This window comes from Lepidothrix coronata, unplaced genomic scaffold (assembly GCF_001604755.1).
Source record: "Lepidothrix coronata isolate B3197 unplaced genomic scaffold, Lepidothrix_coronata-1.0 Scaffold116, whole genome shotgun sequence".
Taxonomy (NCBI): Eukaryota; Metazoa; Chordata; class Aves; order Passeriformes; family Pipridae; genus Lepidothrix; species Lepidothrix coronata.
In genome coordinates, this window is record NW_016690296.1 from 634,696 (window position 1) to 655,539 (window position 20,844).

At 42.7% G+C, this 20,844-nt stretch overlaps 1 protein-coding gene across 1 annotated transcript in view; it reads right to left on the reverse strand.

The window, feature by feature from the left end:
* Positions 1–20,643, reverse strand: part of ARSJ (arylsulfatase family member J) — a 32,313-nt gene extending 11,670 nt beyond the window's left edge. The window contains exon 1 of the mRNA XM_017825071.1: positions 20,285–20,643. Coding sequence (XP_017680560.1) covers positions 20,285–20,643 — 359 coding nt within the window. The remainder of the gene's footprint in view (positions 1–20,284) is intronic.
* Between the last annotated feature and the right edge of the window lie 201 nt (positions 20,644–20,844).

The following is a 20,844-nucleotide window of genomic DNA, read 5'->3' on the forward strand; positions in this document are numbered from 1 at the left end:
TTAAGAGCACAGCTGTTCCCAGGCCACCCTGGGATGAATAATAAAGTGATTTGGAGAAATGCTTCTTTATTTCCCTCCTAAATCCGGCTTAGCAAAACAAGTAGTGCTCTCTTGGATGTTGCTGCTGCACTCCCTAATCCCTCCTAACGACCAGTAATTTCTCATTTATATTGCTCCTCACTCACATCTTGCTCTGCTGTTTGCACTGCAGGAGTGCCCAAAAGCCTAACAGGAACTGAGGCCACAGTGCAATATCCCTGGAAATAAAATGGAGCATAACAAAGGAGAGGAATGGAAACGGGTGCATTATCCTTGTTGGTCCAACAAAAATCTAGAAACCACGTCTCTCGCACGTCTAGCAATTATGTCTAAAAGCTGACAAAGCACATGTAAAATATTTGCTATAAAATGTTAATATATTAATGAAGCTGGGTCTTATTTAAGATGTTAGCAGGTGATTTTGATCCCAGGCAAAATACCACGGAAATGACTCACGTAATGGAGCGAGCTGGGTAAGAGTAAGTGAGGTGTAAACGGGATGCACGCAAAGTTTTGGCAGTGTGCATCCAATATATCCAACAATTAATTCCTAGTACATTTATGGGACCTACATACAGATGCCATCAGCATTAAATGCCTGCCCTGCCCTCTGTGGGGCTTTCTACCCCCTGTCTGAAAACATTTATTTACTAGAGCGATATTAGTATCACATACCCTGTCATAAGTGATTTAAGGACAGACACCCCCTTAAAAATGCAGATCACTCACTAAAAATTAAAAATAAAAGGTAGAAGTAGTGATTCTTTAAGAAACATTAGTTGTTCAGGAGAAAGGGAAACATATTTAGCATTTAGCAAAGCGTTTGTTTCATTAAATAGATGAAACAAGATTCCCTGAGAACATCCCTTTGTAGAGACAGACCATCCACACCTGCTTAAATTGCTTGGAGACAGAAGAGCTTTCTGGAATGGGATGGATTTAAACAACTGCCTGTTCTTGAACTGATGCTTAAGTGCATTTCCACAAGAATTATAGAAGCCAGTCTATATTTTTTTCAGCTAAAGACACAAATAAGGATTCCCAAAAACACGTCCCTAAATCTCCATGAAATCAATACAAGTCACAGCAACTAACAAAAGGCCACTGAATCCCAAACTGCAATATGAAACTTCCTCTGAAAAAAAAAAAAACCAAACCCTGATGCTTCAAGATGAAAAGGGCATACTCTGTTTTCTCACAGGTGCCAAACCAAAATTATCATCATCACAGAAGAGCAGCTCCTACACATTTGCTCTCCACCCTCAGGGTTTCTGGTGGGAGTCAAGCATTATTTGGAAAAGACAACAGCGGGATCATAACCCATCTATTCTTCTGAAGGGCAATTATCTCTGTGAAATGTTACTCAATCAGTGGCAATTACTTTCTGGCTCCCAAACCACTTATGTCCCGGCAAGGTTGTGAAATTATGCATTTCAGTGGTTAATAATTGTGGCAATAACATCAAAATGAGGAAAATGCTGTTACGCCAAACAAAGAAGCATCATCACTTAGAGTCTTGTTGTTTTCAGTGTCATCTGTGTGTGGGAAGGGAAGTTTGGGAATTGTGGGGATTGTAAAGGGAAAAGAGGGAAGGAGAAGAGATAGGAATCAGGCATGCTTCGCATCTGCCATGAACGAGAAGAATAAATATTTCTTTCCTCTTTAGGAGCCGGGAGGGTTAAAGGAGGAGAAAATCAGCAGCACAGCAGTTTGCTGATGTTGTGAAGCAGTGCCTGGGCTGGGACTGCACCACAGCCCAGAGCTGACGAGTGGTGACAACACCACAGAGCTGCCTGTGTTTGGGGGGACGGGAACACGTGATGGAACCACTGAATATCAGCACCACATCTGCTCGGCTCCGTCTGCACGAGACTTTGCCGCTCCCTGCACAAATCTGGCTCCTCGGCATAGCCCTAACGGGTCACACAGGAGGGAAGGAGCCCAGAGGAAGCTGTGAACCCACCAGGGAGCCTGTCAGCTAACTCAGTAACAAACCCCTCCTCTCTAGTTTCCTATTAGCAGCAGCACTGTATAACTTGTTTGCACAGCTCTTCCCTTTCAGTCTGACAAATCAGCGTCCCTGTGTGCAGTTTTAAGTCATGGCCAACTTTACAAACACTGTCAGAGCACCGGCCTTACCCGGCATCACTTCCCTACAGGTTTCTCACAGGAGTGGGTGCACACTATAAAACACATTTTCAACTCGTTCTGTGAATGTGCCCCTGCAACTGAACCAGTTCTCCACTAACTGTCCCAGCTGGCCTGTTCAATACTCAGCACCTAATATACTTGGAATTCTGGTAATCTGGCTGCATGGCTGTAAAATTCCTCAACAGTCCACTGCATGCCCAGCTTTTCACGAGCAGTGCTCGATAAACTGCAGGGCTAACTTCTTTGCTTTTATTTGTGTTAAAGTCAAGCATGTGCTTCTCAAAGCCAGGTTTATGTACACGTGTTCAAAACCCAAACACAGGGGAGCTGACCAGGGAGTCAGCAATAGAATGGGAGAGCAGAGAAAGATCCATAAAGCCTCAGCTCGCATTGCTTGGGAGCCGAGAGTCTTGGGCTAAAAATGCATTTTGGCTCTGACTCAGGAAAATGAAGTTTCTCCCATCTTTCTCAAGTAATCTATTTAACCAAGAGAGAAGCAGTACTGATGGTCACCTAGAGAAACTGCAGCCATCCCTCCTGGTAAGAATGGCAACTGATGCCCTGTATTCAGAATAAAGGAGATATAGGAAGGGAAAGATGAAAAATCCACAAAACCCACGTTAGAATCAGAGGGGAACTTCATGATCTCATTAGGGCTTGATCCAGTTATTAACATCACCCAAAGCCTTAAAAGAAGCCTCTCATTATTTTTTGTACGTTTTCCTTTAGAACTTTCAGTACATAATATTTTAGACACAGAGCCAGCAGTAGGTATTGTTATGTAAGAGCAGTATTTTAAAAACAAATAGATACTTATCTAAAAATCCAAATAAATTTGAAACCCATCCAATTTAGACATGACAAGAGCATAAAGGACACCATAAAGGACAACATAATTTCCTCCCAGATTTCCAATGCTTGCAAGTTCTGATTTTTTTCTGCTTTTGGGGGTGGTGATGGTTTTGTTTGGAACGTCATTCAAACTTAAACCATCCAGTAAGTTTGCTGATGTTACTTCCCTCCTCTCCCTTTTTCCCCTTGCAAGATTGCATTATTACAGCCAAGAAGGAAATAAAAATCTTGTGGCAAACTAGTTTTCTGCACTTGGTCCCAGCGAGCATAGCTCGGACGTGATGCATCCGGGCAGGAACAATGGAATGGCAAAGAACTGAACCGCTGGATGTGGCAATGGCAGACGCCCCGGGAGAGCTGTGGAAAAGCCACGGCTGGACACACTTTCTCTGGAAATATAGAAGTTCGGTTTAGCTGTGGGACGCGAGAGGAAGTTTTCTGCTGGCTCTTCATTTTTTTTTTTTGGTATGTTACATAAGCTCCCTTTCCACTTTATTTTTATAACAGCACATAAATATTTTATGAACTATGGGCCTTTGAACTGCGTTCCTCTGACCCACTGACTGATTCCCATTTGCCTCTCTGAAACTGTATCTCCTGTGCTGTGAGAAATGCATCCTCCTGGCCTGCCAGATAAACCCCAACAAAAAGCCACAACAGTGATTCTGTTTGTTGCCAGTGCTACAAGTCAATAAATTTCTACTTAATATCGAGGTTGCCTGGAGACATTTGTATTCTGATATATGAAAAGCATAAAGTTCAAACAGCTTTGAATTCATTCTTTATATACTTTTTGTTAGCCACACCTAAACAAAATTAAAAAAAGGAATAAGAGTAACTCTTCTTTCAGTGAGGATTAATGAAAATCCCTGATTTTCACAGGAAAATAAAACTAGGGCTGTGTATAGGTATGGATCTCATTGCATATCTGGAATTAGAGCTGCCAGTGATACCCAGGCTGTTCCAAGGCAATCCCAGGCTAACATTTGGTGCTTCACAAAGTGCCTAAGATTTTCTAGTATTATGGAAAAATAAGTATCTAATGTAAGCCCTTTAACCCAGCCCATGGAAGTATCCCAGTCCAACATAACTAAATAGCTCTGCACTAATGATGCTTCCTAGAATCCTCCAAACTTTTCCAGTTCAGGAAAAGTGTCTTTGTTGGTTTTTCTTTTTTTTTTCCCCCTTCACTTCTTCCCATCTGTCTTCATTCTCATTCCTGTGGGATGAAGGAAGAAACCTTAAGCCTGAAAATACAGCCAACTGGAATTCTAGGATCTAAGCTGAAAGGATTGGTTTGACAAGGAAATACCTACTTTTCTGCTGAAATTACCTGCATTCCCTGCACAGGATCTGAAAGAGCTGTTCCAACTCTTTCCCAGTTGGACTCACAATTAAGACATTAGCTTCACTATGATTTAGAGCATGAACAAACCTCCTTTTTATTTCATTCGCTCCGGAAAAATCTCTCATCTCTATTCCTTCGGAGCACATAAATATCCTTTGCATCAGCTACATTTCAGGATTTTATGTGCTGGAATAAAAGCCTCTCTGGGTCACTGGGGTTCCTTTCTGAAGCCATAGAGTGGGTTGGGTTGGAAGGGACCTTAAAGCTCATCCAGTTCCAACTCCCTGCCATGGGCAGAGAACCTTCCACTAGACCAGGTTGCTCCAAGACCATCCCTCCCTATTATTAGCCATATCAGGGTTTTACACAACCCCTAATACAGCTGCAGATATTCTGCTGGTAAGAAACAGAATACTGGAGCCAACAAAATAAAAAGCTCTGTACTTCGCTCATCCACCTGTTTTTCTTTTGCTTTTCTTAGCTGAAAAAAATACTGGTTTTTTGCTGTCTTCTCTTGGGATGGAAAAAAAAAAAAAGAAGAAAATTCTCATTCTCTCCTTGAATCTGCAATTTCCAAGGTGTGTTACTGAGACAGGAAAATGAAACAAAACCACAATCTGACAATATTTAAGTGCCTGACTACTATGGAGCTCTTGATTAGCCTACAGATGGAAAAGATGGGTTTAAATTAGCTTGCTGAACAAATGGAATCACACAAAGCACAGTTTGCCTTTGCATAACCCCTCCAAATGCACAGAGACTCTACCATGCTCTCACCAGACAGAAGGATTTCTCCCACTCACTCCCTCAGGAGTGTGCTTACAGAATTCCACTTCTCCTTCAAAATCCTCCTCAGTTGTGCCCTTCAACTGCTTGCTTAAAAAGCATTAAAACTGCAGGCAGTTTACCTTCTTGAAGAGAAATCAAGCAAAAATGTAAATAACCACCATGCCTGCACACTGCAGTTTTCCATCCTGAAGCAAACTGGCAGCTCAAGCAGCAAAACACAGGTTCAGGAAAAGTGGAATTTCTCTACTGAGTTGCCTCAAACAATTATAGAATCACGTTCTCCCTGCCAGGAGGAGTTTTGCTCTGGGCTCTTGCTCCCCTGGCTTTGGTGTTATCATCCACCTACACAAATTAGGACATGTTTTTTTTCTTTCCTCACTTTTTAAATCCCGAATTGATGAGGTGCAGACTCAGAACGAGTGGTATCAGCAAACACACACTGTGGGAACACTTGTTTCTTCAAAGACTAATACTTGTGTGCCATAAATAGATTAAATTTCAGCAAAGGGAAGCAATCTGTTCTCTCCCTGTCATGTTTTCCAGCCTGGCAATCTCTACTTACCTAAGTGGACTGTCTAGGTTTATTGAGACTTATTTAACTAAGCTACTCATTTAAGAAAATCCACACTTTATCAAATTATAGCTTTAAGGGAATTACATGTTATGTTTAACAAGTTATTTCTGTTTTAATAAGTCATATCTTTTTCATTAACCATGGGAAAAAAGTGTAAGCGTATTAAATAAAATTAAATTAAATTGTAAATAGGGGCTTCACTGGCTCCTAAATTTAGGTTCATCTAGACAAGAAAACAAAGACATATCAGTGTAAAAATACACTAATTAAAAAAAAACCAAAAAACAAAAAACCAGAATCATGGGAATACAGAATGGTTTGGGTTAAAAGGGACCTTAAAGATCACACAGTTCCAACCCCCTGCCGTGGGCAGGGACACCATGGGAGTGTTGCATTCCTAGTTCCTGATGCTGACTGAGCATCCCTTGCTGGACAGAATGGGAAGGCAGAGGAAAACATGGAGCATGCTTTTGTTCCCACATCAGTTATATAGGTTGACACAGCGGGTTGACAGCCCTTGGCTGTCTTTGGCAAAAAGCAAAAAAAAAAAGTAATAAAAAAACCATAAAAGAACAAAATAACCCCCCCCCATAAAATAAATTTCCAAAACTGCATTTTTGAACTGCAAGAACCACTGAAATAAGTCTTTGTTTATGCTGAGTTACATTTACAGTAAACTTTTCTACAGTTCATTTCCAAGTCATCTCTTTCCTCTGCTAAGGTTTCCTAAAACAAATTACTGAGATTTATGATACGAGGCCTGCAGTGCTCAGGCCATTTGCATAAAATACTCAACTATACTTTTAAAGGACGTGAAGTTAAATTTATGCTCTGTGTCTAGTTCATTTAAGGCTCAGAAGTTGAATACTTTCCAATGCAAAGTCACTACACCAAGTCTGGACCGCTGCAGACCCGGAGCATTTCCACTCGTGCCAACGCCATTGATCTCCTGTTATTAATTACAAAGGCCAGCGGAGTTTGGTGCATTTGAGGTTTTGGGGCTGACTGCAACTAAAGCATGGTCGTTAAAGCCCAAACTGCTGAAAGATTTCTTTGAAAACTCTTTATGCAGGGAAATCTTTTCAGTTTGGATCGAGGTACTGCAGGCAGACCGAGTTTCTGTGTGGCATCAGCAGCTGATAAGCCTCGAGCAGACGGTGGAGGGGAAACATTTTAATTCCATTCCTGCCTGGCCGGTGTTGTACCAGCACCAACTGTTTCAGACACTTCTGCAGCGTGGTAATATTTGCAAGTGTTTTCCTTCAAAAACGGGCAGGATTTAATTCCAAGTACTCAGGACTGTTTTGACACAATTTATCAGCTGCTCCCAAACAGAGTGGGCTAGGACCACACTTGTTCCATTTGCCGAATTCAAAATTTCCCCCGTGCAAGTCAAGGGAATTAGGCTAGACAAGGGTGGGAGGTTTTGTACACTTTTGTTGTGTTTTGTTTTGGTTTTTTTTTAAGCCAAATACTCTGGCCATGCACACTGTTTGCCAGAAGACTGAGAGTTCAAGTGAGACAGCAGATTTATCTTCCATAGAGGAATGCCTGAGCGACAGAGCTTGACCTCTCCAGTAATGTCAGTTTATAAGAAAAAACAGGCAATTTTTTTTATATAACCTTGATGTTTCACTCTAGCAAGGGATTTTTTTTCCTACCCTCTTCATCATAATCCCTGCTCTTTGAAGAGGAAGACAAGAAACTCTTAAGCACAACTAAGACCATGCATGGTTTGTTCCCAAAACCAAAATCCAATTCACTGATAACAAGTGACAATTCCATTTTGCTGGACACGATTCAAAAGCAAATAAAGGTCATATTTCTAATAAAACTCAGTATTAGCTACAGCAGAGGAAACACCTGGAGCATGCCTGATTGGTCATCTCTGATCTTTAAAACCTAATGAGGCCCCAGCAGTAATTTTGTGGGAATTGTCCTGGCTGTTAAACTTCAAAAGACCCAAAAGCTTCAAATGGTCTTTTAAGAAAACACCTTCATATGTCAATTCCCATTAAATCATGAAATTGGTCTTTCCTCAGCAGAGAAATGGAGGAATGAGAATTTTAAAGAGTACAAGTGTACTTGTATTTTTGACCACAGAAGCTGCAATACAGACCAATTATTGTGATGAAACACACCCACACAACTTCATCTTGAATGTCTGTGAAAACAAGGCTCAGCCCCACCTACAGAGAAATTACAACCTGTAAAAGACAAACCCTTCCTTTCTCTCTATCAGAATGCCACAAACAAGATTCAAATCGGATCACCCTGGATTCCCAGCTTGTTCCAGCCTTGCCTTGCCAGCTCCAGCACAACACCACGGCTACAGAGGAGGTCCTGCCTGCTCATTTGGGTCATTTCTCGCCTCATTTCTCCACAGGAATATCCAAACAAATGAAGATGGAACAATTGACCCATTTTTATCTTTATTTAATACCTGCAGATGACATCCACTAACACTCCAGCTACGCAGGATGCATTGACAACGGCACGGGCCATTTGACGTTGGAATGCCAAAACCCAGGATCATTATTTTGTTTGATGGACCAGAAACACAGAGAAGGGAGGGCAGAAACACCTCAAACCCAAAACCAAACCGAGACTCCAAAAGCCCAAAGCTGAAAAAGACATCACAAAAAAGACATAATTTACTGTGAGGGTGGGGAGGCCCTGGCACAGGTTGCCCAGAGGAGCTGTGGCTGCCCCATCCCTGGAAGTGTCCAGGGTCAGGCTGGGCAGGGCTTGGAGCAACCTGGGATAGTGGAAGATGTCCCTGCCCATGGTAAGAGGTGGGACTGCATGGGCTTCAAGCTCCCTTCCAACTAAAACCATTCCATGATATGCCTATATAATTTCTTCAACTAATCCTGAAAATATACTTGGCAAATTCAAGTTGTAAGATGATGAGTTCGGAATAAATATATTTAAGCTACAGGCTTTTTCGTTCTTAAAATACATCTGTGAGGAATTAGTAAAAGCAATTGGGTTAATTACATTTTTCGTGATTGTTTTCATAGGGGTTATGAATGTATTTTTCAGGTGAAATTTATACAGGTTCAATTCCATTACTTGGTCAGACTGAATTTGCACTCGTTGAGCTGCTGCACTGTCTTTTGGAGAGCTGAAATCCAAAAGGAAATTGAGTTAGAGCAATAACCTGAACTAATAAACATGAGGCCATTCACTTACAATAACCAGAGTAGTGCTTTTGGGGAGGAATAATCAACGGCAAAAACTTATTTTCTCACAGAAAAAAAGGTCTGGAGCTTACTGATAGTCCAGCCTGAGGATGAGTCAGCAGCAACTCAATGCTGGGGGAAAAAGCAGCATCTTACTGGGACCTGTACAAATGCTTGAGTCAAACAAATGGCATCCTGTTTAAAGCGTGGAAATTAAACAGCTGACAAAGGTCTTTCAGGTCTGTTAGAGAAAAAGGAAATGCATTTGCTTCATATCCAAACATCCAGAGAGGGGACATGGCTCCACCTTGGCCGTTATCCTATTACGGTTCGGTGCGGTTCGAGCGCGCTTCGGTTGACGCTGCACCAGAACGTGGGTGTTCTCACAGGAACAGACCCAGAAGGATGATCATCTCGGTTTCATTTCCAGATCACAGCTGAGCCGGTAAAAATAGCACAAGACCTGTTGTTCTTGTGACATTTCCTACCCATCGGCAGCGGAAAAGCCTCAAACACACTCTTTGATAAACAGACGCTTCGGCCACATTTTCTGCTGAGGTAAATTCCTGCCAGTAAAGGAGATGATGTACTGCCTTCCAATTACTCAACCGTGAAAATATTTTAGGAACTTTGGGATTTAGAAGACAATATTGAAGGGGACTGGTCAAACTTTAACTGGAACATTGTGTCACTTTCCAATAAAAAATAGGCCCAGATACAAAAAGTCCAGAGGAGAACACTGAGAGCCATCAGAGTTGTATAAACCAAGATCTGTGCAGAAAGATGGAAAGAACTGGTCTCACTCAGGCTGGAGAAGGTAAAGGCAGAGATGTGATAATAGATGGACAGGAGATATATCACCTTTTTGTAGCAAAGTTAGTTCTTCACTTGAAAACTGCCAAGAGATCAGAGGCTTAAACTACAGCAAGAAAGATGGAATTTAGACAATTTAAAAGCTCTACAACCAAAATCATAGCTAAGACTGCCTGGGGAAAGCGTGCAAACCTTTGTTGAAAGTTTTTTAGGAACAAGTTATTCTGGCATATTTTAATAATACTTTTTAATGATTTCCTGAAGAAGGAGGGACTAGGTAATTTATTAAGATTTCTAAAATCACTGTTTTCTAGATCCAAAGCAGAGACAAAGCAGCAAGTGCCAGTTTGTTCCCCGCACTCCCGCCTGGCCAGAAAGCAGCCAACAGCAATTCAGGAAAGTAAAGGGAACGGTGTGGAGAGTACCAGCCAGTCAGCCCAGCTGGGATTCTCTTCAGCACGGCCCTCTGTGCCGTGCACAGGAAGGACTGGATGCCCAGGGATCAGCTGAGACACCAGCCTGAGCAGCACAGTGGGTAATTTGTTCCCCCAGCACAAAGCCTCGCACAGGGGCCGTCGCGGAGCCCGGGACTCCGCAGTCGGACAGAGAACACCTGTTTCCCCAAAAACACCTTGTTCCCATCTCAGCTGGCAAACCCCAGCGTAACAAACTTCCCTGCACTGCTGGGACAAGCTGGCAGTAGCAGAGAACTACATTCCAGGGCTGGTAGTAAATCGGTGAAGCACCGTTTGGTTTGAATAAAGGGTGGACTTGAAAGGAGAATAATCTTGCCTATACATCATATCACGTCACATATCATATCCTGTCATATCTAATTAGAAATCCCTGAACTCTATCCAACTGCCTTGGCTTTGTTTTCTTTTCCAAACACTCTTAGGAGTAATGCAAACTTCGTAAAGTTCCTTCTTCTCCCTGTTAGTATCACTTTTTCTCTTCCAGTTTTAAAATAAAATACTGATGGAAAGCTACAGGGTACAAATCAAGTATTTATTAGAAAATCTTCTTTGACAACAGGTTTTTAAACTGTCTTAAAATATTGTTAGAACTGTGAATGTAGTATTATCCATATGAAACCCTGCAAAGTGTATTTACTACTGTGATCAACTCTAATTAATCCAGCCTTAAAATACACTGATAAGGCAAGTATAAATATTCTTTCCTTATGGATACAAAAGCTTTGTGCACACCAGTAACTGATTAACAGGAACATAAATTCTCATGCCATCTGAAAGATACATCAAGGCTGCTCAGTCAAAAATTACCTGAAGAATTAGAGAACTAAAGGACAGGGCGAGACAATTCCGTCTCAAGGAAAAGACTTGGTTTGGCTCTTCCTCTGCTTGATGCCAGAAGCAGGAAAAAAGGAAAATGAAGAGAATGGATTTAGGTCTGGGCAGCCAAACTGATTGGCCTTGAAAGCAGAGAGAGGACTCTGAAAGGACATCCTGGTGGGCTGGTGTCCAGGAAGAGGTTTGGGAGGCTCCAAGGGTTTAAAACTAATTCTGGAACGACCTGAAAGGCTTGAATATTTTCTGGGGATCGTATGAGAGAGGTCAAAGAGGCATCATGAAGGATGGGAGGGAAATGTTGCACAGAGAACCAGTATTACCATGGATATAATAATTTCCAGTGGTTTTCCCAGAGAAGGATGGGACACTGTGGAAGGAACTGGCAACCGGGCCAATTTAATAAATGGTCTCATCTTCTAAATCACAGGCCTCTGACCCCAAACACATTTATTATGAGGATCAGTACTTTGTTGAGCAGCAGAAATGCCCCAAAATCCTCCCCCCAAACTGAAAGGACGTGAAATAATTTCATACAGAAATGTGTCACTCTGATTTTTAATTTTAAGATGTCTCAGGCTGCATCTTGTTTATTAAGAAAAACAAAGCAGAATAGCCCACCAACTTAATTTTGCCTTACCTAAGCTGAGTCACCACGGATAATGGTAGCAAAATACATGCTTTTGCTCCTGAAGTGAGAGGGTATGACTCAGTTACAAAGCTGAGTAACAAGAGTAATCTTGACATTACAGCTTTTCAGATTCAAAAGCACTTTAAAGACTCAAAAAGAAAAGCTACATCTACACACATAAAAAAAAAAAAAAAGCCATTAAATCAGTTTACTGGTGAAGATAATGCAGTGTGGGAGATAACAGCTGGAATTCAGGCTGTTAAACTCCAGTGCACTTCCAGGTCACGTTCGGTAGGAGTAGGCAGAGCACCAGAAGGATGCTGAAGGAACTCACTTGGCTCCTGGGATCAACATGGATCAGAGCCTTGAGGTCAGAAGAGAAGACATTAAATACACTACTGAGCCACATGTTCCCAGTGGGAAAGAGCCAGCGTTTCGCATGACAGAAATGTCACGTGCCATTAGGAAAGCTCAGAGCAAGCAGAAGCATTTCTACAGCCAGATGAAGCACTCCCAAATTTCAAATGGATACAGAAACATGGAAACAGAAGCTGGTAAGAATGGAGAGCCATGAGCTAAGCACCAACACTCCAAACACTTTATTTTTTGCCTAGAGTACTTCTTCAAGGGGAGAAACAACACCGAAGTAAGTTGTTCCTTCCTCCCCCACCTCCACCTGGAATTTTATTGTTGCACATCAGAACCATAAAATAAGTTAAGATTTAAGACTTAAGCAGAATGCAGATCAGAATTGTCTTGGAGTGATGGTGGTAAAGCACATACAAAAGTCAAAACTTTCAGCTTTAAGAGAAATCAGCCAGAAAACTAGAAGAGCTTCCTCTGAAGGCTCCTGAAAACAGGCCCATGGAACACTTAAGGAAGGGGCTGCTATTATGCTGTGGTCATTAACAAACTCACTAATTACATCACTTGGCCCTTAAAAAGAAAGAAAATTTCAATATTAAATATAAAGAAGTTCATGAAACAGGTTTCTTTACTAAAATTCACGATCTGGTACAGTTAGGGAATTCCCTAATAGTCAAGATTCCAATTTCTTGAATACTTGGCAATACTTTTTCATTTCCAGGAGGAAACAAACAATAAGAGAGAGTTTATAAAGTCAGCACATCCCTGCTGTGTAATATAAGTTGGCAGGAATTCAGGAAGCTCCAGGGGTCCCCTGGAACCCGGTTTTCTATGACTTTATCAACTGTGATACATGACAACTGAAACGAAGTAGATAAAATGTGATGGTAAATATTGTTTTGACAAAGTTTATTGGATTCAGAGAGGCACAATTTGTGAGGCACCAGTGTGTCTATTAAAGTATATTTAGTCTAAAGATACTACACTGCTTCTCCCTACCTTGAGACTAATTTTCTCCACTCCCTCCAGCTTCACATTTTCCTCAAATTATAGCGTTTCTTCATATTTGTAATTTTCTCCCTCTTCAAAACAGAAGGGAACTCATTTCTCATGAGAGCTTATTGTCACAGAGCTTGCCTCCACAGCAGTACCTTGGTACCCACTTGTGTTCTATAAATGCCAAGAAAAATTACATAATGTTATCTTGTAATGGTGCAAAATTCTCTTTCGGGGAAGAAATGTTTTAAAATGCATAAATGAAGATAAAAGCAGGGAGAATGGGAAAACGGACACGAGAGATTTATCTAGAAAACAGCTAATATGCTGATAAATGGATGTATTGGAATTAAAACGTGCTCCAAAAAGCTGAATTAATATTTCAATTAAAAAAAAAAAAAAGTAAAAAAGAAAACTAAAATAAAAGCCAGAGTAATGTAGTTAGAATGTTGCATGTACATGACATTGAGAAAGCTGCCATGGCACAAATGTCCTCACATTTATCAGGTGTTTAAGTGCAAGCAAAGTAAGGAATCAGTTTGGTTTCTATACAGGAATTTTCTGCCCCAGTGTTGAAAAGAAACATTGTGGGGCTGCAACATACCTATAATATTAATAATGTCTACTTTAATGCTTATCTAATACAGTCTCTGCAGACATGCATTTAGGAAGATAATTCTGTATTTGAAGCGTATTAAAATGTATATAATTATCCCAGATTTGTTTTCCAGCTCTGGCAACATCCTGTCCCTCCAACCTAGAGCTTGCTAACACGTTGATAAGAGCCTGAATTAATAAGCAGGTGATAGCTGACACCACTAATTAACATATTACAGCTGCAGTTGAGCTAGAACAGTGAAACATGCTTAATTTCCTTCTTATTATGAGCCAGCAGGTACAAAGAAGTTGCCTATTTAAAATTTTTCGACTTCATCACAGACCACAAAGCCATTTTAGTCCAACCTCAATGGTTAAAACACCTTTTATATTAATCCTTTAAATTTGTTACCCATTAGGCTTGTCTCGGTTTCTTTCTGAACTCTTCATCTTTCACTCCAGCCTCCCCATTTACATTGAATTCACCAGCCAGGTGTTTTAAGTAAGAAAACCAATAAATTGGGCAGCTTTGATAAAAAGACTACTCATACAGAGAAAGCAAACACATCCTACACAGATCACTCACACAGGAACAATGTTCCCTTGCCTTGTGCTGTTTATATTAATGGAATAAAGGAAGGCTGGTGAAATTACCCCCTTCATTCTGAACCAGACATTCTAGAACTGAGCAAACTCACTCCAAGATAGAAAATCTGACTAGGAATCAAGGCAAAACAAGGCAACAAATGCAGGGAAAATAAGAAATCTCATGGATTGATTTAAAACCCAAGGTGCAGAAAACTCAAACCCAGAAGTCAGATACACAAAAATTATGAAAACAACCCCCTGGGTCTGGTATTATCACCCACAAAGGTATCATAAAAAGAAAGTAGACAGATTATTCCCTTCTTCTAACCTTTAGTTCATAAATCTGGAAAATCTTCCTGTGAAATGTATAGCATTTAAACGAAAAACATTAATTTAATCTGTTCCATTTAATTTGGTCTAAATGAAAGCGAAGCCCATCTTTTTATTTCCGATTTTATTTTCAGACACCCATCTCAGTTTCCCCATCTTGATTCACTTACAGGGCCTCACGAAGGAAGAGCAACAGGGAAAAGGGAGAGTTGAATAGGAGTCCAGAGCTACCACTCGTCCAAATATTCAAATTATTGTTACAGGCAGCAAGGTGCATCAAGTACAAAACAAACCTATCAGGAACAATGCTGAATGAACTAAATTCCTTAATTATTTTAAGCCTAACTTTTCCACGGAATATAATTTCTCTTTTACAGTTTAAAACCCACAGCAAAACCAAACCACGGGATAAAAGCCTGTACCTTAAACTCCTCAGAGTTCATTACAATCACAGATTTTCTAAATTTATTTAACTTCCTGCACTGTGTATAATTTGGACACGGAAAACCAAAAGTCAGATTCCCCAACAGAGTTACTTTTAGCTGTCAGCTCACACTATGGTTGTCCTATGCAATGGATCTAAACCATCAAACAAGGTTCTTAAATGCTGCCAGAAAGTGATGCAAGAAAAAGTTACCACAACCTGTCCTACACTTTGCTACTTTCACCACCTTGTATTTGTTTGCAAGGAGTTTCCTTTCCAACTCTCTCCTCCACGTGCTCCTTTGCACATTAATAATTCCAGAGATGTGGACAGACTTCTCACAGAGCAGCTCACTACCTGGACCTAATTTTCTGTTGGATGAGAGCACAGAGGCAGAACAAAACAAGGAAAGGAAGTTCTTGCATCTAATTATTTGTTCTCTGTGCATGCAGCACGTAGATGTATGTATGGACAGTGTCATCCTAAGTGAAAGACAGAAGATGAAGATGGAAAAAGATACCTCAACATCTTTGGCAGCAGTCCCACCCACAGTCCTGAAAGAAGTCAGCAGAAATAAACAGTGACATACTGCAAGAGTTATGAGGCCTGGGGGAGGAAATCTTGAAAAATTCCAGAGAAAAGAGGATATGGAAAACGGGAATTTCTAGAAGAAAACTAAAGCACAACTTTCACACTGTGCTTTCTCAGAGTGAATGCTGAAATCACTCCTAGCATTTAATACTCGTTCATGCACACCGTCCCTCAGAATGCCTTCTGTAGTTAATCTGTACTTCAAATAAGCCACAGATGGATCCGAGCTGGAAGAGACACCATCCAGTCCAACCCTTTTCCCCAAGACAGATCCAACTACATTATGTCATTCCTGACATATTTGTCTTGCCTGTTCTTAATGACTGCTGATGAGGAAACTCAGCAATTTCCCAAATCCGCCTTTTCCAGTGTTTCACAACCTTTAGGCTTGCAAGTTTTCCCTGTTATCTAACGTGGAGTTTTCCCTACTCCAGAAAGCCCCTCATTTCTGGTGCCACCCATCACAACACTGCACACACAGCTTTTAAAATACTGGAGATTTACCCCGTGCCTTCTCATTATTCTCTTCTTTAGACTAAACAACTCCATTTCTTCTGATCTTTACCCCACAGTTATCTCCCCGAGATATCAGATCACCCTTCTCTGGACACTCTCCAACGCTGCTCTTGGATAATGATGCCCAAGTTTGGGCATAAGTGCTCCAGCTGTGGAGCAGAAGGGCTGCCTCACAAACCTACCAGGCTCCCCCGTTCTCACAAACTCATCTGATGTTTGCCTTTTTTGTAGCTGTGTGACATGTTGACCTCATATTCCGTGCATGATTCACTACAATTCCAGCTACTTTTCTAAAGAAACGCTGTGTAAGGAGGTGCTCACCATCCTCAGCTTGTAAAGGTTCAGCAGATGATCTTCTGTTTATCACCGCTGGCTTTAATTCTGCTTTTTTTTTTTCCAGGCTGTTTCTCTAATTTGCCATGATGATGTTTGATATCACCATGGTCCCTTCATGCTGGCAGGCCCTCCCACATTTCTGGTGTATTTAATCCGAATGTTTTATTTCATCATCCCGGTTCTTAATGGAAACACTGATCAGAGTTAAACTCGGGACCAGTGACTGCCAGGACTCTTTACTCCAGAGCAGATAAAGTATCAGATCACCTCCAGGTACTTGGGGCTGATATTGTGCAGCCCTCATATTTCCCTAACTGCAGAAGAGGGAATACGTATAATGGAGTGTTACATACATTTCCCAGCATCCCGTCAAGGCTCCGAGACCCTTCATTCCAGCTCGGAGCACAGCAGGTAACTTCCCAGTCACGCACCACTGTGCTGGATCCTTCCCAGAGCAACAGCAGGTTGGACCACTGTGCACCCAGGAGGCAAGGGAAGAGGAGGCTTACCAAGAACTCTGATCCTCCAGAGTAACACACGGAATTATTTATACTAAATTAAAACTCAGATTATGCTTACCGATTATACAATCTGTCTGCTTTGGATGAGCAAATATCTCACTTCATTCTGGGGGAAAAAAGGATTTATTTCCCCAGACTTTCAACATGTCCTCAACACCTTCCATCTCCACATTCCATCTATTGTGCAAAGCTCGTTCCTGAGATTCGTGTAGGGCTTCCATGACTCATAAAAGGGAGTTCAGATTCCTCAGTGCCCTGGAACTCCAGCTGTCCATTGGTCCCTACAAAGAGTGATCCCTATTCCTGAGGAACCTTCCTGTGGCCCACAGGGATTCCAGTGCCTGTAATTGTCCTAAGGTTACATGTCTGATGGTCAGCAGAAAACCGGGAGCTCAGAGGAGAAAGGAGGTGTCTGCTGCCTACAAAATGCCCAAAACATTTATGGCATATTATATCTGGATTCCTTCTTATCAGTCAGGGTTAATTCTCAAATTCCTTTGCTAAATTAAGTATTGCTCCAGCAAATACCACTGCACTGCATAATGCCCTCTGGAATTGGGGTACCTACCCCAACAGATGTTCATCATAGTCTTTGTTTCACAGGAATACTTGTCCTGTTGGTCATAAACCTACAGAATTTCTTAAAACTGCCTCACTATGCTTCAATAATTCTTCACTTAAAAAGGAGATGGCTCTCTGTGTGGGTATCCTTGGCTATCTATCCCCTCCCTTTTCCTAGCAGGGAGAACTTGAAGATTTGAAGTCTCAGGCATTGTTTTTATGTTCTTCTATGTAAATGACAGTAACATAAACAATGGAAATGTGTTTATTTTTTCACTTCTTTCATGGATGAGCTCAAAGGTAGTCTTAGAGTTAAGCTGTGTTCTGCTTAAATTTAGTTTTTGAGGCACACCTGTTACTTACAAGGGGAAAACAACCACAAAAAATACTGTATCACACAAAACAATTCCTCTGGAGGACAATTTATGTTCAATCATACCCTCTGGGAGAAATAAAAAAAGAAAAAAAGCCAAACATGCCTAGAGCCTTTTCTACAATGAATCAGAGGTCAGTAACCTCCTGAGTACACACAGGCCACTGCCTTGCTCAAACCAGCACAAGGGATGAGAAGGCGAACAGAGGAAAGAAGAAGTGATCAGGATGACAAGTTCACCCACTGTGGTCCAGCACAGACAGGAAAAGGAGCTAATTCTGCCTCTTCCTTTTAACATGTCACTCCCAGCCTCCTTCCCTGTGCTCATTCACACACAGGACAACCACCAAAGGAAGAGTCTCTTTACCTACACAAGCCTCAGAGGAACTGCCTGGAGACCTAACAGCACTTGTCCTGGATTAGGAGTTTCCAAGTCCTAGCATTTTAAATAAGGTACCTCTACTGAGAAAGCACTAAAAGCAGTTATCACAAGCATTTATCTTCAGTCAGAATGGAAACAGTATTCTCTGAGTCTGCCTTGTGAATACTCTCCCCAGCCTATTAACCCCTCGCCAATCCCTCCCTGATTTCTCAGTCATGCGAGGCAGCTCTTTCTCTCTGCCGCTCCTTTTTCCCTGGAGTAGAACAACATAAAAAAACCCAAAACGCTCTAAGGGTTTTAGAACAGCAGACTAAGAAAATAAAAGCCAAGCATAAGCAAATTTCTTCTTTCCTATAAAAGGTTCCAAACCCAAAGTAGGCAGATTTGCAGAACCATTTCCGCCTGGCGAGCCGATGGAAAGAACGGGGTTCCTCAGAACTCGCTTACCTTTTACCATATTTAGAGAAGGATCAAAATAGTTAAACTGACTGACTGCTACTCTTGACTTTCATTCTTTTTCGTGTTTAGACAACCTCTGCAGCCTCCAAGAGCCAGAACAGCACCCTGGTTCCCCTGGAACCCGGTCATCCCATCGCTCCAGCTGCTGCGTGAGTCATTCCAGTGCAGCATGACATTCCCTTTGTAAAGCGCTGGTTCCCAAACCACGGTCCTCAGAAAGCTGGCTGGCTACGTGCTGCTGGCGGAGCTCCTGGCTCCCAGCGGCTGCACGCCTTTAAAGACAACAGCTAAACGCTGTCCTCTTACACGTTTCCCTTGTAAGCTGCTGCTTTAAGTTGCCGCAGGGCAACTGTGCTCCTGTGAATGACTGAGGAGGTGTCTCGAAATAACTTCTGAGACACGGTCTGCGCAAAGAAAAAAAAGCAGCCCAAACAAAAACCTGTGTGGAATTCTTGCATTCTTGCTCTAGATAACATTGTCAGCTCTTCATGCAAATCTCCCTGGTCCAGCGAGTCTGGGAACTAGACCGAGACTGGGAATTATCTCCAGCTCTACCATATGGAGATGCAAGAGAGCAGGCCAGTTGCTTGTTTTATTTAACATGTGTTTCTTTTACCAGTAATATTGACATTGCCTTGTTCCTGTTTATGCTCTAGGAAAGGAGAAAATAAACTTTTTTTTCCTCTCATTATGTTTTGCTCTTTTAAGAGTTCCCTGTTCCTGTCAAAAGGAGTTAAGCTAAACAGAAACAAGGCAGTTTTGTTCCAGAGTAAATGGGTCCACACTTGGAGCTATTTGGAAATTGCTCCTGCAGTTCAAATGCATACACCCCCCCCCTTAATCCTCATTAACCTTCTAATGTAAGAAGGCCTTGAGGTTGGGTAGTTGATTATTTTGCTAACAGACCACAATAAACACCATTTGACGGATACCAATCCAGGGCTTTCACCATTTGGGTCGGGCACCTATTTCAGTGGCTTAAGAGAAAAGTTTCTAACGGTTTGCAAAGCGACAAGAGGGATGCTGCAGCTATGAGGATGCTGAGAGGGAGTCAGGGTTCCCTGCGCTCCTCCACACGTGACACACTGGGGAACCACCTCATAAATTCAGGATAACCCTTGGAGAGAGGGAGACCTGTGATGTAACTGGAGCGAACACAGAGGAGAAAAGGCAAGGCTGGCAGATCCCTGGGACGACTCCTCCTCTAAGTGCCTCGGAAATCACCCAGCCAAGCGAAGCTGATCGCTCCCCAGCCATAGCAACGTTAACTTGACAAGTAGCACGTATGTTAGTGATGCTGTAACCATGAACGTGCTCCAGCGCTCTGCGGGGCAGCTCGCAGTGCTGAACCCTCCTGCCTCGCTGAGACAGCTTTATTTGGCTATTTCAAACGTATTAGAAGTCCGTTTCATTGAAGGTTTTTAAGCGAACCAGAGGGGCTCCTCTCTGCCCACAGGATATCCCAAAGGTGAACCGCCCAGGGTCACCCATTCTCCTTCCGACAGGGAGAGCGTTTAGGCTGGAGAGGTGAATGATGAAGTAGTAGCAAACTTACTTTCCAGTGATCAATTGGCTTCTGGATGGCGTGCACATGGGCTGGACATAGTAGTTCTCCAGTTTGACCCCTTCGGCAGCCAGTTTGTCCAGCGTGGGCGTCCTGATCTCGGACCCGTGGTACCCCACGTCCCTGAACCCCTGATCGTCCGCCAGGATGAAGATGATGTGCGGCTGCGAGCGGGGGGCGCCGGCCCCGGGCTCCTCTGCCAGCGGGGTCCCGCCGGGGCCGGCGCGGCGGCTGCCCCAGGCCAGGTAGCCGCAGGTGAGGAGGCTGAGCAGGGACAGCCCGGCCAGCACCGCCGCCACCATCCTGCCCGGGCAGGGGCGGCGTGGCCAGCGGCGCCCACCGCGGGCCATCCACCGCGGCGGGACGGGAGGAAAACAGCAGCGAGAAGGAAACAAACCAACAAAATCCCAACAAAGCCGGGCGGCCTCGGGGGCGGGCAGCGCCCGTCAGGGGTCCCGCCGCCCGGGGGACATCGCAGTCACCCCAACTTGGGCAACTTCAGCCGCTGGAGCCGGTGCCGGAGCCGGGCGGGTGGGCAGGGCCCCGCCGGG